Raw genomic sequence first — 24,698 nt, forward strand, 5'->3', positions numbered from 1 at the left:
ATACTTAAGGGACTATTTTGAGACCAATGTTGTCTTAGCATTTTAATTCTTTTTACCGTTTCCGTCAAATCTAACGAACATAAATTGTTAAATATTTGACAGAGACTGAAAATGTTAACTTTTGGTAAACTTAAGATATGTAAAATGCTCACTGTAATACTTAAGAAACTATTTTGAACCTACCCTAAACATAAGAGACCAATGTTGTCATTTTCTCAATGTCTTCAAGTAACATATTGCTTCCACAACCACTCCTTTGTTTTGCTTCCTTCTTCTTCTTACTTTAATTAACTAAGCAAAAAAAAAAAAAAAAAAAAAAAAAAAAAAAAGGACTCTTAACTAAGCACTTTCAAGTAAGTATTTTTTTTCCCAGTAATTTAATTATTTGTGTACATAGGTTCTTGATTATTTGATTATATTGCCACTTTTCTTTACTGAGTAGTTTGATTCTTGATTTTTTAATTATTGATTCTTGTGAAAGAATAGTAGAATGGGGTGTTTGTAAATTTTTCAATTTTTGCTAAAAGTGTTAGTTTGAGTTGTTTTTTGCAAAAAAAAAAAAAAAAAGCCTTTGAACAAACACTAATTAGTATTTATATGGACATGTTTCTCTTAACTAAGTATTTTTGTCCAGTTATTTAGTATTTCTGTACATAAGTTCTTGATAATTTGATTATATTGCCACTTTTTCTTTTGATTCTTGATTTTCCAATTATTGGTTCTTGTGAAATAATATTAGAATGGGGTGTTTGTAAAATTTTCAATTTTTGCTCAAAGTGTTTGTTTGAGTTGTTTTTGGCAAGCACAAAAAAAAAAAAAAAAAAAAAGGTTTAACTTTAAACAAACACTAATTAGTATTTCTATGGACATGTTTCTCTTAACTAAGTATTTCAAGTAAGTATTTTTGTCCAGTTATTTAGTATATCTGTACATAAGTTCTTGATAATATGATTATACTGCCACTTTTTCTATACTGGCTGGTTTGATTCTTGATTTTCCAATTCTTAGTTCATGTGAAAGAATTGAGTAGAAATGATGCTAAAAGTGTTTGAGCTGTTTTTGAAAAAAAAAAAAAAAGAAGGTTAAACTTTAAATAAGCACCACTTAGTATTTCTATGCTCAGGTTTATGTATAAGTTGCTGATTTTGACACTCCTCTATGCTGGGTAGTTTGATTCTTGATTTTCTAATTCTTCTTTCTTGTGAAAGAATGAGTTGTTCTTTGTATGATTCAAGTAGGGAAGTATTTTTTTTTTTAATTTAACAGTGACTGGCATGAAATTATTATTATGATAGCATTATCTTATTCTTCAAATTTATTACTCTTGTTGTTTCCTTTACTTTGGTTATCTCTACTATTTTTGCCGTGAGTACTTTTTATATTTTCAATATTTTCATACCTGTTCTAGAAAACCATTTTCTTGAGCCGAGGGTCTATCGGAAACAGCCTCTCTACCCCACAAAGGCAGGGGTAAGGTCTGCGTATACCCACCCTCCCCATACCCTACTTGTGGGACCACACTGGCTGGGTATGTTATTGTTGTAGTGACTGGCATGTAATCATGAAATTATGGAAGTGCTATTTTAATAGTGAAATATTGAATAGAGGACTCACTAGGGGGATCCGTTGCTTAGAAATTTAAAGAGAAAGTGAGGCAGAAATCATCCACTAGTTTGTTTTGTTGATGAGTATTCACGCACACATTTAGTTCCTGAAGATCATAACCTCTTTTAGTGTCATCAACAGGTGAAGTCCACCTCCAACTATAAGGTTTGTTTTTGTCACCAAGAATGCAACTTGAGGAATGACCACGGTTAGGCTCCTAGCGGTGGCCGAAGAAGGATGTCCTTCGTGCAATATGTTTGGGCTTAGCCTTGTATAAGGCATATAGCTTTGTATGAATCAATTAGGGGACGGTGAGGCATGCTGAACCTAGAATTTTGATATTATATATGGTTTATGGAAGAAATAGGCCACTATTAGGATTTATTTCCTTATCAAAAAAAAAAGAAAAAGAAAGAAATATGCCACTATTAGCTCTCTTTATTAAGTCTGTCGAGTCTAAGTCTATTTGTTTGTTTACTATTTTACTACTGAAGTTATCTGTAAAAGCTTTACTACAAAGCTTTCGAGTCTCATCAAAATTTTGATATATTTAGACAAGTCAATGACAAAGTATCAGGCTCCCAAATCTATGTTGAAATTAGAACTTCACTGCATTTTTAAGAAGCATCACAGGTTAAACTGTTCTTCCTTTAAGAATATCAAATTTCCATTTTCATAGAAATGTTGCTTGAAGAATCGGATATTTCAATTATGACTTATCTGCTTTTATGTGCCAGTAGAAGTTCCTACAACATGCAGTGCAAGTTGTAATTGTTGATCTCATGCTCTTTCTTTTTTGGTTGGTCTTTGCCCTCTTAGCTGCAAAAAATGGCTAAAGATATCAAAGCATCTCCCTTGGCAGCCTCTTTTGATTACGAGCTTTACGAAGGAGATCCCGATCATCTTAGAACCGTTGTTGCTGCACCTACCCCAGCTGGTCCTTATATTGATCCTGCTTCAATCAAACTTAAACATAGGATCGGGCGTGGATACTTTGGTGATGTTTGGTCAGCGACACATCATCAGTCAGCTACCGATTACGATGAGAATCATGAAGTAGCTATAAAGATGTTACATCCTTTAAGTGAGGATCAAACAAAGGCCTTCTCAAGTAAGTTTGAGGAGTTATGGGTGAATTTGAAGTCTAAACAAATCCAAGGTGTTTGCTGGTTGCATGGTATATCTGTAATATCCGGAAAGGTGAAGTTCTGTCTGCATCATTTCTCTTAAGGCAGAATACATAAAGGCCCTCCTAAACTTAACACGAATTATTAGTTGCACACCTAAACTATCAGTAGTCTTAGTTTAAATTACTTTTGAAATTTATTAATCTTTTTGATTATCTTTTTTGGATCAAATTAGTACAAAATTTGGCTAAAACTCCACTATTTAGGCGAAAAGTTTATTATCTTTAGCCAAATAAAGCTATTTTGCCTAAATAGTGGAGTTTTAGCCAATTTCTTTTACTAAATCTGAAAAAGATAATCTAAAAAAATATAATCGAAAAAAATGCCACGTGGACAAAAAGTTTCACGTGGCAGGTGAATGTATCCCGCTCTCTTGGGATAAGATCATGCGGGGGGTAGAGACTATCAAATAATCAAGTTCAGGGAGGTAATTAAGACTACTGATAGTTTAGATGTGCAACTAGTAATTCCTGTCAAGTTTAGGGGGGTCTTTATGTATTCAGCCTTCTCTTAACTCTATATGGGACCTTAGAATTTGTTCATTGTACTTAACTCTCTGAATAATGTTTATGTGGATAGATTTGTATAGCGATGAGATCCTATGAGGAGTCAGTTGGTGATAAAATGGCTCGGCTGAAAGGAGGAAAGCTTCAATTACCTGATGTTCTTAGGTCATACACTTATATAATTATCAGAAAGGTAAAAAGTTTTCATTATGAAACTTGATACTTGCTAATACAGAGTGCTAATGTCTTACAGATATGGTATTGAATTGGCTAAAGTAATACAAGAGTTGCATTCGATGAATGTCCTGGTTCTGAACCTTAAGCCAACTAATTTTCTTCTGAATGAACATGATGAAGTGTTCCTCGGAGACTTTGGGATACCGTATCTTCTTCTTGGAGTTCAACCACCTGATTCGGATCTAGCATTAAGGCTTGGAACTCCGAATTATATGGCTCCGGAACAGTGGGAACCTGAGGTTAGAGGCCCAATAACTTGTGAGACTGATGCTTGGGGATTTGGATGCAGCATTATCGAGATGATGACTGGTGTTCAGCCTTGGTTTGGTAAATCGGTCCAAGATATGTATCGTTCGGTGGTGATAAACCAAGAAAAGCCACGAGTTCCGGGTGGCCTCCCAACTGCCATTGAGAATGTTCTCAATGGCTGTTTTGAGTATGATCTCCGCAATCGACCTCTGATGGTGGACATTTTGCAAGCATTTGAAAGGTTTCTCTCTTTCTCCCTACCGCCCCACCCCTACTTGTCTTTTTCTTCCAACTGCTGTATTCCTTAATTTGACAGTCTTACATGCCTATTGAGTGTCACAATCCTTTCAATTTTACTTCTTAGTTAGCTTTATATCCTGTTTGGCCAAGCTTCTCCAAGGCATCTATTTTTTCAATGTTGAAGTGTTTGGCCAAGCTTCTTAAGGCCACAAGTGTTTAGTTCTTTTTTTTCAAAGTTGAAGTGTTTGGCAAGCTTTTAGGAGAAGAAAAGTGCTTTTGAGTATAGAAGTAGAAGCTGAAAAAGTAGTTTCTCCCTAAAGTACTTTTTTCAGAACACCTTTGAGAAAATACACTTAAATGTACTTCTAAAAGCTTGACCAAAGACAAATTGCTGCTCAAAAGTGTTTTTCAAATTGATTAGCCAAACGCGAACCAACTTTTATTCCGGCTATCAAGGAGATGAAAAGCTATTGGAAGTAAAAGAAGAAAAGGTTAGACTTTTGTGAAAAGCAGTTTTCAAACTAAGCTGATTTTAGAAGCTTGGCCATACAGGCTATTAGTTGATCAGCGCTGTTCACCGAGCTGATGCAGTGCTCATCTATCCCTAGCCTGCTTACATCAGTTTTTACGCTATTTAAATTAGAACACAAGAGATTCGAGTTCAAATATTTTCTCTTCTTGCTTATTTCGACTTGATTACTGATTCCTAACACACTATGACTATTTCCCTTAACCTGTTGCCACATTCTTTTATTACTGTTTTAACCTGTTGCCTCATATCCTATTCTAACTTGGCAACCCTCTCAATTAAAGTAAATTTGGAACCAAAATTGATTTGCAACATTAGTTTACATTTACATTTGGTGAAGATCTTATCTGAAAAGCATATAATTTGGTAAAGAACTGTTTAGGAGTTGATTTGTTTCCCCGCTATGACATATAGTGAAAATGATTAGCGATAATTCATTAGCGTAGAAGTGTCCTAGTCAGAAGGTTCTCGAGTAGGCTTGGTTTACTCATTTAATCGCATGTAGTATCCTAACTTAAGTTTAAAAAAAAAAAAAAAAAAAAAATGGAAGAAGAAGAAGAAGAAGAAGAAGACATCCTGACTGACACTCTTTGATTTACTAGTGATTTCCTCTTATCATGTGATAGCCTACAAAGATTATGAACTAGTCCTTCTAAAGAATGATCACCATGGTCGTAATTTGCCTTAGATTTTATGTGCTTTGTTGGAAAAAGAGATATGTTTTCTTTGAGTGGTAAAGTTCCCAGAAATTTAATTGCACCTTTGGCAGCTCGAAGAATGATGTTTATAGTGAAGGAGAGTGGAGCAACATAGGAGGGACTTTGTCTGACAAAAGCAAAACCCGTGGCTTTACCACATGGTACCTTTCAAAAGATCTTCTTCAAGTAGGAGATACTATTCGCTCGAGAAAAACGTTCAACTCCGGGAATCAAGATTCGGCTGTGTTGGAAGGAACTGTTGTTGGTCTGGAAAAAGATACTGATCGAGATGGATTTGTTCTGGTACGATTCCCCAGTTTACCGAGCCCTCTGAGGGTAAATGCATCAACCATAGAGAGGGTTACATGTGGTTTGGCAGCTGGCGATTGGGTGCAGTTAGTCAATGGAACTATGAAGCATGCCTCTGTGGGCATCCTACACTCCGTGCAGCGTGACGGAAGTGTGACTGTTGGTTTTTTAGGGTTAGAAACTTTATGGACGGGGCATTCTTCGGAAGTCGAAAAAGTGGTCCCGTTTTTTGTGGGACAATTCGTGCAATTTAAATCAAATGTCAAAACTCCCCGGTTTGAATGGCCTATGAAACGAGGAGGAGGATGGGCTACCGGGAGAATATCACAGATACTTCCAAACGGTTGTCTTATTGTTCAGTTTCCGGGAAGGATGGTGTTTGGCGACGAACCTAATACGTTCTTGGCTGATCCGGATGAGGTGATCCAAGTGTCGTTTGATACATGTCCTGGCATTATCGAAAAGTATCAGCACCTCGAAGATTTTCACTGGTCTATTCGACCACTTTCTATTGCATTTAGCCTATTTACAGCAGTAAAGCTCGGCGTATCTGTAGGAAAATGCATTAATGCTAAACTGAAGAAGGAATCGAAGAATCACCAGACGTCTATTGACAGTCGTGCTCAAGAGGGCGAGGTTGGTGGCAAGTCGGCATGGTTTCCGCCAAATGTTGCAAATATCCTGTTTCAAGAAGGTGCTGCTACTGCTAGATAATCTGTACTTATTATTGGTAGAATGTGTAAATTCGTGTTGGATTTTCGAAGTACAGTAGCGCTAAACTTTGTATTATATCGCGCTAAACTTTCTATGATGTGTGAATTTGTGATATGTATATGTTTTGTAAATGCAAGCTCTGAATGCTAGTCAGATGAACTTGTTAGCAACTAATGCAAGTCTCTAATGTAATTAAAAGGGAAAGAAATCAGCCAAGTTTATATTGTACAATATTACTATCACAGTTTCACTTGAATTTAAGTTATACTTTTTTAGCAGTAGCACTGTAATTTTATCAGTGATACTATTTTTACCAGGTTACCGGTTAATGCTTAGTGTGTCTTCTTAAAACTTTTTCCACGGGAGCCTGAGTGACATTAACAAGAGGTTGGGCGTGGTTGTTGTTGCTGTTTTTTTTATTTTTTTTATTTTTTTAATCCGGTATTCAATACCCGTTAGGACCTGGCTAATTCGATTCCGCGCCTCGTAGGGCAATTTGCACGTTTTCCCTTATTTGGGGGTGGTCTTTAATATTTGCCCCTCAAATTATTGGTCTTTAATTTTTGCCATTCACATAAAATTCCTGGGTTTCGGGTTCGAATCCCCGCTCAGTCAAAATTTTTTAAAAAATTCGCAAGGTAGAGTTTCAAACTTTACCTTAAGGCAGAGTTTGCCTCAAACTCCAACTTAGCAGCTGTAAACTCTACTTAAGGCAGAATTTTGCCGTCAGGCATAATGCAAACTCTACCTTAAGGTAATTTTTTTTTTTACTCAGCTGAAATTTTGCAAAACTCTGCCTTAAGGCCTAATTTTTGCCCGAATAGGCCTAATTTTGCAAAGGAACTCTTGTTATATCCCGCATTTTCAGAGCATGAGCGTGACACGTGCTTCCTCAAAAAAATTGACAATCATGTTGTTGCTACATAATTTAAACTTACATTGATAGTGTTATATCCCGTATTTTTGAACGTCGGATTATTTGTAAGCTGAGGTGGGGCCCACACGTCAAGATTTTTTTTGGAACATGTGACAAGTTATATGAATCACATATGTAAAGTTAAACACAACTCACGAAGGACCCTTGGGCCAAATCAAAGTGGAAGCCCTCCAAACGAATATTTTTAAGAAAACGTTTTCGGGTGACCTGACTTCAAGGGACAAAAACGGTATTATAAGTTTGGAATTTGGAAAAATACCATGAAATAGAAGTTGTAGATAATTGAATTAGCTTTCCAACCATAGGTCGTGGGTTCCCAGGTGACGTCGGTACAAGGAGATATGGACGTTTTAAGGTCGAAAGGTCAGTGGGCTAGGCCCAACTCGGGCCCAACCGGGTTAGGCCCATGACCCATGTTATTTAAGTGATATTTCAGCCCTTCCCTCCTCATTTTAAGACCTGGAACAACCAGAAAATTCTGGAGAGATAGAGAAAAAAAGCCTTGGAGAAGAAAAACCAATTTTGATCAAAATCCGAGCCCCGAATCCCGAAGCCCATGAAGGGAAAAGTGTTGTACGCTGCGTTATCTTCAATTTGAGCTAAAAATCAACCAAGGAGGAGGGTGATAACGTGGTGGCTGAATGCTTAAGGTATGGATAAGGTTCCTTTTCATTGCTAACAAGTTTATTTAAAGTTTTAACGGATTAGAACGGGAAAATAGCGATATAAATTCGTCCGTTGGCATTGTGAATTATGGAATGAGATTTGAAGAGAGATTTGGATGAAAATAAATGTAGTTAACTTGTAGAATGTGGAGGATGTTGTTATTGATGTTGTTAGTATTAATTTCGACTTCTTTACGGAAATAAAAATTATTAAATAGTTATATCGCGAATTGGTTGGTTGGAAAATTTGGAGAATAATGTGTGGGTTGTTCTATGGAATATTTTGGAGTTGAAATCGTTTGTGAGCTATTGTGGAAGTTAGTACATTGATAACATAGTTTCTTGCATTTGTATGGATGGTATTGTAACATGTGGATTGTGGTATAATTTATGAATCTAGCATAAAGAGAATGTGTTGTTCTTGTTCTTGTTCTTGTTGCAAATGGAAGCTTTCGGGCAGAGTGGAATAATGGTGAGATTATTTTGAATATTGTGCGGATTGTTTGAAACGTTCTTGAATATTGTTTGAATGGCTTCGGATTAGTACTTGAATGTGTGAGCAAATATGAATTGAACATAAATGAGACGCCGTTGAAGTTTATAGGAAGAAGTTGCTAATGTTAGTATGCGTTTTAAATCGATTGTGGATATTGTTAGAATAACTGTTGGTATTGTTGTTGATGATATAGTCGAGTTGAATTCTCGGGGATGTTGAATTTACAGAGGAAATGCTGCCGAAATTTCGGTAGAATATAAATGAATTCATTTGAAAGAATAAGACAAGTATATGTCGATGAATCTAACGATTATGTTAACCTTCTTGAATGTAGACTAGCAAGTTTGGATAAATAAGCGTAGCCAGTAAGGCGTGCCACAGGTATGTAAGGCTTACCCTTTCTTTCTTTGGCATGTCCTAGAGCCACATAAGTTATGATATGAAATGCACTTTGGGGAAATTCTACTCTTGAATTCTGAGTTTTGTCCCTAAAGAGTTGTGTATGCGTAAATGTTCAAAGTTTTGTTTGATATGTTACTGAATGGCATTTGAAAGACAATTGGTACGATTAACATTTTGATTTCCAAATGATAGTACGTTTAACTATTCCATTGAGTCTTTAATATATTTTGATATGTACAAATGATTCTAAAGGTTATATTTGATTTGATCCATAAAGATGTTCGGAAGTCTTCTAATATGAATGACACCTAAATTTCCAACTATGGCTTATGAAATGTTTTTCAGAAAGATTCTTACTCTTAGAGCCATTAGGTTGGCTACCGTCCTTGACCCCCCGTAAGCTGTTCCGTATGGTTCTGCTATGTACCTATGATGTCCGATGATATGTACCTATGATGTCCGATGATGTGTGTCTATGCTGTCCAAAGTTTGGCCAAGATGTTCCGAATGACATTTGAGAGACAAATGATATGACCATAGTTTTGACCTTCCAAGTGTCAACACATTTGATTGTTCCGTCGAGCCTTGATATGTCCGATACGTACATGAGATTACGAAAAGTTCTATTTGATTTGATCCATAGTAATATCCGAAGGTACTTGACATGAGTATGGCTTTGTTTTTCCCAAAATGGCTTCTTAAACGTTTATAGAGCGCTCTGTACTTCAAACGCTCGTAACTTTCTCATACTAAGTCGGATCGACCCGAAACTTGTTCCTGAGCCTTCAGGGGTCGGTAAGTATGCATATCCATCGATTCTTGATTTACATGTATATGGTCTCTCACTACTCCGCTTGGGCATACCACTAATATGTCATTTGCCGAGTCCCAGCCGATTATGTTATTATTCGTACTATGTTAAGTTTGGTACTAATATATATGTTATGAATATATTGTATGTATGGATCGGGCTGCACGTTCCGCAGCAGTATATATTATATTATGGATCGGGCTGCACGTCCCTCGGCAGTATATATTATATTATGGATCGGGCCGAACGTTCCTCGGCAGTATATATTATATTATGGATCGGGCCGAACGTTCCTCGGCAGTACATATTATATTATGGATCGGGCCGAACGTTCCTCGACAGTATATGTTATATGTATGTATGGATCAGGCCGTACGTTCCTCGGCACTACTATGTTGTATATGGATCTGTTATATGTATATGTATAAGAGGACATATGAGGTCAGCACGTATGATCCGTGTTTGGAAAGTAAGTATTCTGATACTCCGGATGATTTACTTAATTTTTTTGGTACTCCTTCTGACATGTGACTTCGGTATACATAATTTGCGTTTGGGAAATATACTCCTTGGTTTCTGGCTAATGTACTTACTTTTGTTCCGTTGTTCCGGCTGTGATTCTGTTTTTCTATATTTCATGCCTTACATATTTCTGTTTTTCTATATTTCATGCCTTACATACTCAGGGGGCTGCGTTTCATGCCACGCAGGTACATACAGATGAGTGGAAGATTTGTCAGTAGATGCTTCAACAGGATTAGCGAGCTCCATTTACTCCTGGAGTGTTGCCGAGTCAGAGTTTGCATGATACGCTTCCTGGATTGATGTTAGAGACTTTGCAGACAGAGTCGTGGGTATAGTATGTCAATTCTGTAAGCGGCTCCATCAGTCGATGTGTTAGTTGTATTATGATATGAATTCTATATAATTACAGATTTTGTTGGCTTTGATAAACAAAGAAAAAAAAAGATTTCTGAAAGCCTTAATGTGTATTTCATGCTTATTTGATGTAAATGTCCGGAAAGATCATGTATGAAATAAGAGTCTGTGGGTTCGCTCGGCTCCGGATATGGGGTCGGGTGCCCATCACACCCTAGGTGGATTAGGGTGTGACAACTCTGCCTTGCAATTTTTTTTTTGACTGAGCAGGGGTTCAAACCCCAAACCTCGGGGTATTAGGCAAAGGGCAAATATAAAAGACCGACAATTTGAGGGCCAAAAATTAAAGACCAGTGCATTTGAAGGGCAGTTCGCGTAAAAAAATGCGTCTTGTAAGGTTCACTAATCGGGGAAACGCTCCCTATCTGGTTTTTACTGTTCTCAATGCTTGAACTCGAGACCTATGATTAAGAGTGAAGAGATCTTATTCATCCAAAATCCTTCATGGTGCGCGCGAGCAACGATGCTCTTGCACGTGTCATCCCTCCGTTTCATGTAATGTAAAAGCTCTTCCATCTATTTTTGGGTTAAACAAGGATTTATTAATTATTTAACGGAATCATCGAACTATCAGAAATGACTCATTTATGCCACTCGTCAATAGTTTGGCTCATTTATGCTATCGCCGTTACAAAAATGGCTCATTTATGCCATTGCAGTTACCAAATGGCTCATCCATGCCATTTTCATTAATGTCGGTTTGACAATACCAAATATGACATGTGGCCTTAAGTAGAGGTCCACGTCGTTTAATTAGACCAGCACAAATTAAATTCTAAATTAAACTAAAACCCGACCCATACACCCAACCCACCCAAATCCTATTTTTAGTTCCCTCTCCCTCATTCATTATTTCTCTTTTATCATTCTGATTTTTTTAAGTTTTGTTTGTTAATTTTGATTTTGTTTTATTTGATTCCGGCAGTGTTTAATCGTATAATGAATGAGGGAGAGGGAAATAAGAATACAATTTGGGTGGGTCGGGTGTATGGGTCAGGTTTTAGTTTAATTTAGGATTTAATTTGTGCTGGTTTAATTAAATGACGTGGACTTCTACTTAAGGCCACGTGTCATATCTGGTATTGTAAAACCGGCGTTACTGAAAAATGGCATGGATGAGCCATTTGGTAACGACAATGGCATCAATGAGCTATTTTGATAATGACAATGATATAAATGAGCCAAAAACTATTGACTAGTGGCATAAATGAGTCATTTCTGATAGTTCGATGACATATTTGAGCCTTTTCTGTTTATTTAATATTATGCATCATTTGGTTGCTCATTTTAACACATCATATCAATTTTTGATTCATTTTTCCTTTAGTCATTCACCCAATTTGGTGAACGGTTACACATTAAAAACCAAAATTGCCACTTCTAACAGAAATCAGAGATAGGAATGAATACATAGAAGCACTAACAAGTCACAATAGAGTAAAAGAATACTACTTTCCATAACTTGAATAAGTGATGATACTACGTACTTATTGGTGAATTCAAATAACAAACTTACACACCATATTTGATCATGTCGGAGAAGATGTGATGTGGTAAGATTCTGAAAGAATAACTAACCTTGTGAGGAGGACACATTATAGTAATAACAATGTGGAATGACAAGGTGTCTGTAGTCTCAGAACACCAACCCAATCCCAATGAAAAAAAGAAAAGAAAGTACATCCTTAATGACCTCTAGTCGTGATGTGAAAGAATTGCTTTCTTGAAACTAATTTGTATGCAGTTTCTATAGTGGAAAAAATAAATCATACATATTTAGCAACAAATGCAATAATTTGAAGTATGCCACTGAGCAGCGGGGCGAAGCCAGAATAGGTACGGGTTTAGTAGAAACCAATAGCTTTGGTCCAAACTCTGTATTTGTCTTAAGAAATCCATTAAATGTTTATAACTTATCAATTTAATTAGAACCCAGTAAATTAAAAAAAACTAGAATCTCGAGTCCATAGACTTCAAATATTGGCTCCCTCTCTAGCGGTGAGTAATTGAAAAGGTCCAAATGTACCCTTAAACAATCAAAAGGTCCAAATATACCCCTATGTGGGTTCTAACGATGAGCATATTTAGACTTTTTCAATAGTTGAGGGATACCGGAGGCTTCTATGAGCCGGTAGGTTAAAAAATGACATATATAAGACAAATCACAAGTTAGGGGCAATGTTTTGCCCTTTTCCATTTTCAATATACGTATATAGAGTGTAGAGAGATCTGATCGAACTAATAAACCAACATGCACACGTTCAATAATCTCTAGCATCTTTTCTTCACTTTCTTCTTGTATTTCTCCACACCCCCCCCCCCCCCAAAACACACACACACACACAAACAACCAAACGCATGCACCAACAAGAATTAAGTTCATCTTCTTGTTGATTGGATGAAGAAACTGCGTGCTATTTTGTCAATTTGCATGCTCATCCTTTTCATTATTTTTCGGATTTTTAACAGCCAAAATGCCTCTGACGATCATCGCTATAAACAAGGAGATCATGTCCCTCTTTATGCTAATAAGATTGGCCCTTTCCACAATCCCAGGTACATTAATTTATGCAACTTTTCTTACGTATATCTCCTTCATATACTTCAGTACGGCCCTTCCTCAGAACCTACGTGAATGCCAGTGGCGAAATCTGGAATTTCGCTAATTGTGTTCAAGATTTAATACATTCCGTATAAAGAAGTGATTTTTGACTGACATATACGGTACTATAATTTTTCTACGAAGGGCGTTCAACTGATCACCCTTCACTCTATGTAGCTATGCCGCTGATAGCTGAGCAGGTAAGGAGGAAGGGGTTCAATTGAATCCCCTACCTCGAAAAATTATATTGTGTGAATGGGTAATGTGGAGTTTTTGGTAATTTATAAACTGTTGAATCCCATTGTCATGAAGGAAAATTCTTTATTGTACTCCCTCCGTCCCATTTTAAATGTCACTTTAGTTTTTTTCACGCCCATTAATTAGAAAAATAATAAATACAAGGTATAGTTTACTGAATTACCCCTATTTAATAACGGTAGACTGATTTTTCTTCTTAAATGTCGTGTATACTTCTTTAATGTTAAGGGTATAGTTGGAAACATTTGTCATATTCAGTCTTGGATTCCTAAAGTGACAATTATTGTGGGACACTTTTTTTGAGCTAAAACTAACAGTTAAAATGGGACAAAGAGAGTACTTGTTAAGGGGTTCCAACTATGACGTTCAAGTAGTTTCTGAATCCCATTATATAACTTTCTGGCTCCGTCACTGATAAATGCGGAATACTTCATGCACCGAGCTGCTCGCAACAATCCAATAAGTAGTGTAAATCATGAATACTTAAAGCAAAGTTAACATTTTCCAGTGTCATTCTAAATTTGGTAAGGGCACTTGAACTTGATGACTAAAATAAAAAAATATAGTCACCACACCAATTTGGAAGGCTGAGAATTGAGATGAATTGTGTAGAATGATATTTTCTCTAATTTACTCATAATTCCTGCTTGTTTTCTTGTTTTACAGTGAATCCTACAGATATTATGATCTGCCATTTTGTATACCAGGTTCATTCTACACTTCTCACTGTCTCACATATTGTATCTATGGGTTGTTTTCTTCTTGCTGGCTTATTAGTCATTTCATGAGATAGAATTTGGCTGAATAAGATGAGAATATAATGATGAATGGCTCAACTGAAAACGAGAATATAATGATGAATGGCTCAACTGAAATTTAAACATTCATGATTAAACTAGTTTAAGGTGCAGACTAGAGCTAATTGATTTGTCAGTCATGCAAATTTGAGTGAAGCAAAGTCTAAAAGTTGATTTGATTAGTCAAGACAAACAGAAAACTGCACTAGTTTTCAAGTACCTTTTGTGGATTACTTCCTTTAAAACATAGAATTTTCTGTTTTTCTTTTCCTTCTATGTTTGCCTCTTTCTCAAAATCTTTTTTCTTTTGAGTGGGGAGAGGGGTGAGGGGGTTAGCCAGTGGTGGATCTACAATATAATATGTAGGTTCACGTGAACTCAGTAGCTTTTGCACAAACAAGAAATCTGCTAATATCAATAAATCTTTGACTGTGAACCTAGTTGTAATTGTATATTAACTTGATGTTGCTGTAGGAACTCATAAACTTTAAATTTTGGATCCAAGTTGCAATCTTCTTGTTCTTCTAAGAAAAAGATCCATATTGCAAATTTTGATAGACGTATATATGTTGGATCACTTGAAATCTTATGTTACTCAAGTTCAAGTAGTGTGTTACATAGAGGTAAGTAGGGAACTATTGCTAAACCATAGACCTTATTGTGAAATGCAGATCATGTGAAATTGGAAGAGAAGAAGGAAGCTCTAGGTGAAGTCTTAAATGGGGATCGGCTCGTGAGTGGTCCTTATGCACTCGATTTCTTGGTAGATAAAGACTCGGAAGTTCTTTGTCGAAAGAAACTAACAAAGGAAGAAGTTGCTCAGTTTCGAAGAGCAGTTGATAAAGACTATTACTTCGAAATGTATTATGATGAATTGCCCATATGGGGTCTTATTGGGAGAGTTGAGAATAGGGAAGAAACAGAGGATCCAAAATATTACAAGTACTTTCTATACAAACACGTACATTTCGATATCTGTTATAATAAGGACCGTGTTATTGAGATCACTGCACAAATGGATCCACATTCCATTTTGGACCTGACAGAAGATAAGGAAGTCGATGCTGAGTTTACATACACTGCGAAATGGAAGGTAACAAATATTCTATTTGAGAATCGGATGGATAAGTTCATGCAGACTTCTCTACCGCATACCTTGGAGATCCACTGGTTCTCGATCATAAATTCTTGTGTCACAGTCCTCCTTTTAACCGGTTTTCTTGCCATGATCCTTATGCGAGTCCTTAAGAATGATTTTATCAAGTAAGTGGTTTATCCCTCCTTTTGAAAAAAAAAAAAAAAAAAAAACTAGAGTCAATCCTCTCCTGACAACGTCGTTTTCTTTTTTTGGCTCCTATAGTGAAATGCTGTTATTTAGAACATATAATATAACATAACATGATAATCGGTTCCGAAAAAAAAAACTTGTCCGTTACAGTGAAATATTATTATAGAAGATAACTGTTAATAGAGAGGTCTGACTATATATGATTTTCTCTAGAAGTAACTCTTTCAGTTGACCATGTATCGAAAGGTATACACATGACGAAGAAGCAGTTAATGATCATGAGGAGACAGGATGGAAGTACATACACGGTGATGTCTTTAGGTTCCCAAAACACAAGTCATTGTTCTCTGCAGCACTCGGTTGTGGCACTCAGCTCTTTACACTGTCAGTGTGCTTTGAAATATATTATTCTGATAAATTAAGGTCTAATACAAGAAACAGTTGCCTTATGGAGAAAAGATTGCATCTTATGCAGGACAATTTTTATATTCCTGATGGCACTCGTGGGGGTGTTTTATCCCTATAATAGAGGAGCTCTATTCACTGCCCTGCTGGTTATATATGCACTCACTTCGGGCGTTGCCGGTTATACAGCAACATCTTTCTATTGCCAGCTTGAAGGAACTAATTGGGTAAGTGCAGTAATACCCATAGTTGCTGAGATATTTTCCCCATAATTCGAGCTATAACTATAATTTAACACTTAGGCGTAGCTTATTCACCATAAACTACTTGCTCGTAAGAGAGCACAAACGACAAGGTTCAAATCCATGGTTGAGCTTACTGTTGTGGAACTGGAGACAGGGAGGACCTAGCGTGTCGGATACGGGTTCGGTCGAATCCAATAGCTTTGGTTCAAGCTCTGTATTTGTCTTGAAAATCTATATGGATATGTATCGATTATTTATTTATAATTAGTAACTCAAAAAGACTAGAATCCAGAATCTATAAGCTTCAAATTCTGGATCCGCCTCTATTTGGAGAAGGTCTCCGCTTTAACCACAAAGTGCTAGCAATGACTTATCATAAGAATAGGTAGCGTGCTTAGATGCAACAAAATGCGCATAATAATGTTGTTAAAGGCTCGCTCAAAGCGTGCTTATTTAGCGCTTGGTGTAGGCGTTAAAGTGCCAAGGCGTGTCTATCTTCACCGATGGGTTCTGTCTTAATGGCACAACATCATATCTGTAGCTTAATTATAGTTTTGTCATTCTTTTGTTCAGATAATTATGGTTTATGTTTGTAGTTACATTTTCGTGCATTATACTTGGCGCTTTCCTTGCGCTTTTCGCTTTTGACTACTCTGGCATATTGATTTGCAAAGTAATAAGTCGAACATTAACCAATAAGCTTAACATTTGAAAATACTCTGGCTTAACAGGTGAAGAATTTGGTCAGGACCGGGAGCCTCTTCTGTGGGCCCCTAGCGCTAACGTTCTGCTTCCTCAATTCTGTTGCAGTTACTTATAGTTCTACTGCTGCTCTACCGTTCAGCACAATTATCTTAATAGTACTTATGTGGACATTAGTGACATCGCCACTGCTCGTATTAGGCGGAATTGCTGGAAAAAATAGCAGAACCGGTTTCCAAGCTCCATGCCGAACCACAAAGTATCCGAGAGAAATCCCAGTACTCCCTTGGTATCGTAGTACCGTCCCTCAGATGGCAATGGTGGGGTTTTTACCATTTAGTGCCATCTACGTCGAGCTCTATTACATATTTGAAAGTGTATGGGGTCAAAAAATCTACACCATTTACAGCATATTGTTTATAGTTTTCATTCTTCTCTTGATAGTAACCGCCTTCGTCACTGTTGCATCGACTTATTTCCAACTCGCTGCAGAAGATCATAGATGGTGGTGGAGGTTTGAATTAGATTCTTTCTTTTTTGTTCATCTTTCATATTCTTTGCTTTGTTCAATTGTCTATAGTTCCATGTTACATGCTTCGTCGCAGGCTTTTTAGTTCTTCTGATTCGCCTTGCACCTGTCTTTTATTCCTCTCCTTGAATCTAGTTAATTACTCTCTCCATCTCATTTTATGTATCTTAGTTTGATTGGACATAGAGTTTAAGAAAGTAAGAGAAACTTTTGAATCTTGTGGTATGAAATTAAAATGTGTATAGTGTACCAAGAATACACTTTAAATCTAGTGATATTAAACATGTCATGTGGGATGTTGGAATTAAAGAGTTACTAAATATAGAAAGTGTTTTTCTGAAGCAGACTGAAAAGGAAAGTAAGACACATAAATTGAAACAGGAGTAAAAGTTTTTGCTGACTACTTGCTATGCAAATGTCTGTATAATCCAAACATTGAGAAGGAAAGTAAGACACATTTTCGTTCAGTGCATATTTATTAGAAGTAAAACATTTATGTATAAAGCCTTTCATTCCAAGTAGTTTTCAACTTATTTCTGCAATGTTTTTTTTTTTTTTTTTTTTTTACATGAACGTCTGTGTGCTAACTAAATTGTAGCTGTTTTTAAATGTTCTAAATTAGTGCTTAAGCATGTCAGCCTTCTAGTTCCAGTCCATATAATAATGTTTAGCTTATTTTGCATATCACTAATATCACTGCTTTCCTTGCAACCTATTTTGCTTGGACTATTTAAAAATGTCGATAGGTGCATGTTGGATCCTTCAAAATTAGTGCATTTTTTGAGGATCCGACACAGATGCAACAACATTTTTTGAGAGTCCGAACAATATAGCTTGCAGCTACAACCAAACGAAGTTCATTTTAAACTGATCCTAAGATGATCTTTTCCGGTCTTTATGGCTAATAGCGACCGGAACAGGACTTTACTGACCGGATTTCTCCTGGCTAAAACCTTTTTGCTTGTATTACTTATGTGAACCTTTCCCTATTAGATCTTTCAAGGGCCTATATTGTTAAGTTTTTTGCTTTGCTGCAGGTCATTTCTCTGTGGTGGTTCAACGGGTATATTTATCTATAGCTACTGCTTGTACTACTACTACGCTAGATCAGACATGTCTGGATTCATGCAAACCTCGTTTTTCTTCGGATACATGGCTTGCGTCTGCTACGGCTTCTTCCTCATGCTCGGGACTGTTGGTTTCCGTGCATCATTGCTCTTTGTTCGTCACATTTATCGATCTATCAAGTGTGAGTAAAATAGCATTGTAGACTAAAGTAAAGTTTCTATATTTGTGTACTCCAACTTTGTCATATAAATATACCTTAAGCTTTTTGTAAAAGATAGGTTAAAAGAGAGGACTATTTAGGCAGGAAGTTCCACAAGTTCTAGTATATGGGAAATCAAAGCTTGAATTTTGGACCAAAGTTTTGTGAATTTGTCTACACACATTTTGTTCACTACTTCGCAGTGGCGCAGTCAGGAACTTATACAAGGGGATTCAAAAGAAAATTACAAAGAATGTCATATCTGAGCTTTGGACAAAACATTTTTTGAACCCCCTTTGCTACTTTACTAGAATTTTGCCTTTAAGGCAGCATGTCACCAATGATATAAATAATCTGGAAATTGAACCTTTAATTGTGAGTTCCTTCACAGGCACGGTTTGCTGAAAAGGAAAATGTAAATAGCAAACCTTATCAACTATTAATAACAAATTCTTCAACTTCCCTCAACTGACTTGGCACGCCCATAAGAAATCATTTATAAAAGATTTTATTTATAAAATTACCCTTATTAACTGTTATTAAAATTGTAACTCCAGTAAATTTTAGGGGTGTAGGTACTTAATACTAAGTGTAATATATTAAAAAAAAATTATTTTGATTTGTTAAAATGGACATAAGGAAAAAATATTTGTAATACAGTCAAATCTCTCATGGCAGCGTTTGTCCGAAAATTTCATGACTGCTATAGTGAGGTGCTATTATGCATGTATACTGACATTTAATGTTTGGATCTCATTTAGCTGTTAAACAAACGTACGCAAAAATTTGTTTTATTTTCCGGTACTTTTTATGTTATAACGAAAACAAATACTTGTTAAATTTAAAATCTCAATTAATTTTCATATTTCATTAATTAAAAACTGAAGTGACTAATAAATTTATAACTAGTTGTACCTTACCAATGAGGAATTAAAATCTATGGAATATATCCATTTAAAATTACTTGAAAATTAAAATATTTCAAGTTTGACCTAGAAATTCTACAATTGTAGTCGGTTGTTTCGTAAATTTCAGTCTTTTAGTAACAATATAACGCTTAAATTTACGGGGATTTTTGCCAAACTTTCAGCAAAAAGGAATTCAATAGTTTTCCCTTGATGATTATCATAAATATTTTAATATTTTATTTTTACACATAATGTATTTTCACACAGTATTATTACACAATATTTGAGTATAGCTGTTATAGAGAGGTAATTTTACAAAGAGTGTATCGCTATAATGAATGTCATTGCTATTATAAGTAGAATACTGTTATAGAGAAGTAAATTATAACATGAAAAATCGGTTTCGAAAAAAAATCAGGCCGTTATAGTGAAATGTTGTTATAACGAATGACAATTATAGAGAGGTTTGACTGTATGAGGGATCAGTAAAAGAGAACGGAGGAAGTACTATTTTCGGTCAATTCTGTTATGTCTGATCTATTTCTGGAACAATTTACCATTGAATTTTTGAATTTGAGAGGACTTTCCCTATATTTGTTGTTAAATATTTCCTTTTCACAATGTCACACCAAACATAGCTTATACTGTACGATTTCTTGGGGACCATAAGTCACAACGACGAAAACGATTCCTCATCTCCTTCAAATTAAAATTCATAATTTTAAACTAAACTTCATAATTCACTTGCTGAGGAAGTTGAAGAATTTGTCAATACTTGTTGACTTAATCCAAAACAACACTTTAATTCACAATTGACGTATTATAAAAGTTGAAGAAAACGTCTCCATTCTTTTCTTTTTTCCTTCTCACACACGATTTAATTTGCTGCGTTATGAAGTCGTCACCAATTTTTTTTAATTACTTTTTTCTTTGCTATATATATATATTTTGAAGAAGAACCAGACGTGAAAAGACCAAAACATATAAGAAAATCGTCTTAAGTTACGCTCACATATGATAACTTTTGTAACTATTGGTTTAATAACATGTGATACAATAATTATTTTTACTAGATTAATTACCAATTAATGCTTATCATAGAAATTTAACTTTTAGTTACATTATTATAAGTGAGCCAATTATGTATGTATTATTTATTCCATTAGAGGATGTGTTGGTACAGTCAGATCTCTTTATAACAACCATCCCGTATAACACAATCTCACTATGACAACCAATCTTTTTGGGATTGATTTTTCATGTTGTATTATATGATATGTTCTCTATAATAGCATTTCGCTATAGCATTCTAAAAATCGGACAAACGACGATATTATAAAGAGATTTGACTGTATCATACTCCCATTTGATTTGCAGGGGCACATTAGTCTATTCAAAGTTCCAATAAGATAGGGTAGACTTTTTCTACATTTGCCTGGCTCAAAATATTGTTCAACTCTAGTTAAACGACAAATTTATATGAAATTACAATAATCTAATTAATTATTAATAGATTCTCTTGAAAGAGTCCAACAATAGTCCATAATAAAAATATATATAAGACACCATTGAATTTAACGATGGACTATGTGGCTTTGATAAAAGTTGAGAAATTAAAATGGAGTTTGAGATGCCTCAATATAATTTTAATGAAAAACCTCGTTCTTCATCAAAGTTTCCATTGATTATATTAGCAGCAAGGTTGATTACTATAGCTTGTGCTGTGGTTTCAATAGTTGTGTTGAAGAGTAATAAAGTTACGTTGGATAAAGGAGCCAAACTTGAGTACGATTATTACCGCTCATACAGGTAATTAAACTTTCTATAACCTTGTCCTTTTCTATATATTTATAACAGTGGTGTTCGGATCAACTTGCCGACAATTATTCCACTGAATACTATTTGAAAATTGCATTTATCAGTCGGAATCCCATTGAAAATTCGAGATTCTTGACAGGAAGTAGTCGGAAACATATGTTTCCAATGAGTTCATTTCTGACGGAATCTACCAGAAATACAGATACTCTCATTAGATCAGGACTAATTCAAATTCGTATTGCGTAACGTCTATTTAAGGGGAAAATGCTCCCTAACAATATATTTCCATATCCAATGCTGGAACTCGAGACCTCTGATTAAAAGTTAAGGGATCTATCCATCCCATCACAATCTTTGTTAGTCGTTGCTGCCAATTGGTTAATATTGGAAAGAAAAAACTGACAAGGAATTAATCTATTTGTGATGATAAAAGTATTTCTTTTTGTCTCAATTTGAATTGTCACATTTGGCTTTATGATGATATACGAAGTGATTTGTCGTTTAGAATAAAAATTTACTATTTTTTAAAAATGAATCATAAACAATTTTGAATTCACATTTTTGTGTGTGTGTGTGTGTATTCTTGTACAGGTACATGCTTGGTGTAATGGTAGCTGGAATTATCTACAATACATTGCATATTCCCTTTGCATTATATTTCTTGATAGCAAAGAAGCGTCTTATAAACCACAACAGCTTTCGCCAGTTTGAATTTTATGGTGACAAGGTTAGCAAAGTTTTCCCCTTTCTTGGAGTATTGAGAAACATAATTTAACGTATTTTTTTGGCTTTAAGTTTTATGTACTAAGCTATAGAAAATACTTGTACAATAAGGTTACATATAGGATAGTTATAAAAAGATTTTTATGATAATAAATATTACTTTGTGATTTGTTAAAAATGATATAACTCACCTGCTATAATAAGTTAAACTAAATTGATCGTACATTTTTCTAAACATATATTGGGGGTCGTTTGGTTAGAAAAAAACATTATACATAAATTATAATTTAAGGATTATAATATAGTAATAGATAATAACATGATTATTGAGTGGATATACTTTTTCTAGTAAATATTTGATCAATATTAAAAATAAGATATACGGAGTATAATATACATACATATGTTTGATTTAATACTCATAGACAAACTCGGATAAAACATGTATTAGTTTTACAATCTATAAACTTGGATAACCACTAAAAGCTGTGATGGGATGAGGGACCCCACGTCATTAACCGGATTTAGTTCTCTAGTTCGAATCCTAGGAAAGAAAAAATCTCGGTAGAGTGCGCTTTCTCCTTTAATGGACTTTATGCGACGCAAATTCGAATTAATTGGACCATAAAACAGTAGTAGACACGAGGTGAGAAACCAAAGGTAGGGGGTGGGGAGACACTAATATTGAATAAACTTCTATTTTCAATTTTAACCTTGGTCTTTCTGAATGACTTTTTGGAAAAACAGCTTTGGATAAAGACAATTTTGGCATTTGGTTGCTCTATTTCAGGATAATTCCCATATTGAATGTGATATAAAATAATATCAAAATTAGGATATAACTAATCTCAAAATTACTTATATTGATAATAAATTAAAATCCAACCTAATACGGAATTAAATTATCCCACATTCTATCTCGATATTATTTTTCTTTATTCCCATGAACCAAACGACTCCTCAATCTATGAAACCTAAATAGATTTCAATGGTAGCAAAACACTATAAAAGGAAAAGAACATTTCCAAAAAAAATAAAAATTCTAACAAGATTATTTAATTAATTTTATGATTTTATACATGCAGATTACATTTGGCATAATAGCAACAGCAGCTGGAGCAGCACTGGGTGCAACTGTGGATTTACAAAAAATTGTTTATACAGAAAATAACTCAAAGATTCATGACTTTTTGGGACTAATGTATATCCCAGATGCATTTCTTGTTGCTGCATTTGTGAGCTCTGGAATATCTTCTGTCCTATCATCTTTGACTCTCCACAAGAGTGAATGATCAAGATTAATTTATATAATTATTATAAATCTATGTTGAAGAAATTCAAAAGATTGTATAAATTGTTTGAATGTATGTTTGATTTACTTTGTTGTGTTGAGACCTTAATTTCTTGGTTGAATACCAGTGAAATTAGTGTGATTGTTGTTAATCAAATAGTAATCTGTTTACATAAACTAAAGAACAATATGTTTATTTCGAGCCCACAGAAAAACTGTGTTTCCTTAAAGAATTTAATCCCCTCACAGTTGCTAAAGGTTTGGATTAATTCTTCCCAGGATAGAACGAAATTCTATTCTGCAATACCGGCAATGGAAATTGCAGAATTTCAGCGAACTCAACGAATGGTAGCAATCACACGACACTTACTGATTTTTGGTGTTTGAAAAGAATGCAGTATGAGGGGAAAGAAAAATGCGTTTTTCAGAAAGCAAATAGTTTTTCGTTTTCAGTGTGTAAAAAAATGAGGCGAAGCCTCTGAAAATTTATAGCATGTTATTTTATCTGAACAAGTGTGGAAGTGCCTGTTCGGTGAAGGAGATGACTGTTGGTCATCGTTATGTCCGTTGGGAATTAATTCCGTTGGAAAGGAAAAATAATTCCGCGAATTTAATTAATTAAGTTAAATTCCGCGTGAATTAATTAATATCCGGATTGAAATTATTAAGTAACGAAAATGGAAATAAAATAAATTTTGGTCCAAAAAGAATATCAATCAATCCATATCCCAAGCCGAGCGATGTCGACGGGGCGAGGGGTGATCCTCTTCTCAACCCTTTATGAGCTAGAGAATGTGTTGCTTAATATAAGCACACACATAACACTTTCAACTACCAATGTGAGAGAAGTGTTCACTTGAAAGGTTGTTTTTCAAACTTTCATTTCCCTCCACTTTTGTTTCCCTCCATTTCCCAATTCATACTTCACCTTTAAAGTCGCTCACTTAATGCATTTGTGGACTTTAAACTTAACAATTAGTTTTTTTTTTTGGTTTAACCATTCGATTCGAAGCCTACTGTCTCAACGTGTAGGTTTCATTAAAGGGGATTTACTTTGTTGAGTACTAGTGAAATTGTTTGAATGTATGTTTGATTTACTTTGTTGTGTTGATTCCTTAATTTCTTGGTTGAGTAATAGTGATTTTTTTTGGGGTGGGGGTGGTTAATCATCCGATTCGAAGCCTACTGGCTCGATACGTAGGTTTCACTAAAGGAAAAATGTACCATACCAAGAATTTTTTTTCATTCCAGCTTGGACTTGAACTTGAACCTCAAATTAAAGGCATGCATAGACATCCCATCCACCACATCACATCCAGTAACGGAAGTAGAGCACAATTA

The 24,698-nt window shown here is 35.2% G+C and overlaps 3 protein-coding genes across 5 annotated transcripts; all 3 read left to right on the top strand.

The window, feature by feature from the left end:
• Nucleotides 1-200: 200 nt before the first annotated feature.
• Nucleotides 201-6,530, top strand: LOC132625831 (protein KINASE OF THE OUTER CHLOROPLAST MEMBRANE 1-like). 3 transcript variants are annotated; one of them, XM_060340413.1, is made up of 6 exons: nucleotides 201-353; nucleotides 1,747-1,916; nucleotides 2,425-2,805; nucleotides 3,372-3,463; nucleotides 3,552-4,025; nucleotides 5,323-6,530. In XM_060340413.1, the coding sequence occupies exons 3-6, from the start codon at nucleotides 2,434-2,436 to the stop codon at nucleotides 6,272-6,274; spliced, it is 1,890 nt and encodes a 629-aa protein (XP_060196396.1). In that variant the 5' UTR covers nucleotides 201-353; nucleotides 1,747-1,916; nucleotides 2,425-2,433; the 3' UTR covers nucleotides 6,275-6,530. The 3 variants fall into 3 exon arrangements, with proteins under 3 accessions (XP_060196396.1, XP_060196395.1, XP_060196394.1); XM_060340412.1 differs by lacking the exon at nucleotides 1,747-1,916; XM_060340411.1 differs by lacking the exon at nucleotides 201-353 and having other exon boundaries at nucleotides 1,095-1,916.
• Nucleotides 6,531-12,843: 6,313 nt separating this feature from the next.
• On the top strand, nucleotides 12,844-18,967 carry LOC132629209 (transmembrane 9 superfamily member 3-like). Its single transcript, XM_060344925.1, has 7 exons — nucleotides 12,844-13,080; nucleotides 14,051-14,091; nucleotides 14,853-15,444; nucleotides 15,716-15,853; nucleotides 15,945-16,101; nucleotides 16,851-17,335; nucleotides 18,388-18,967. Exons 1-7 carry the CDS (start codon nucleotides 12,923-12,925, stop codon nucleotides 18,605-18,607), a joined length of 1,791 nt encoding a protein of 596 aa, XP_060200908.1. The 5' UTR covers nucleotides 12,844-12,922; the 3' UTR covers nucleotides 18,608-18,967.
• Nucleotides 18,968-21,130: 2,163 nt separating this feature from the next.
• On the top strand, nucleotides 21,131-23,554 carry LOC132629210 (CASP-like protein 4D1). Its single transcript, XM_060344926.1, has 3 exons — nucleotides 21,131-21,334; nucleotides 21,935-22,070; nucleotides 23,152-23,554. Exons 1-3 carry the CDS (start codon nucleotides 21,144-21,146, stop codon nucleotides 23,356-23,358), a joined length of 534 nt encoding a protein of 177 aa, XP_060200909.1. The 5' UTR covers nucleotides 21,131-21,143; the 3' UTR covers nucleotides 23,359-23,554.
• Nucleotides 23,555-24,698: the final 1,144 nt, after the last annotated feature.

This window comes from Lycium barbarum, chromosome 2, assembly GCF_019175385.1.
Source record: "Lycium barbarum isolate Lr01 chromosome 2, ASM1917538v2, whole genome shotgun sequence".
NCBI classification, from domain to species: domain Eukaryota; kingdom Viridiplantae; phylum Streptophyta; class Magnoliopsida; order Solanales; family Solanaceae; genus Lycium; species Lycium barbarum.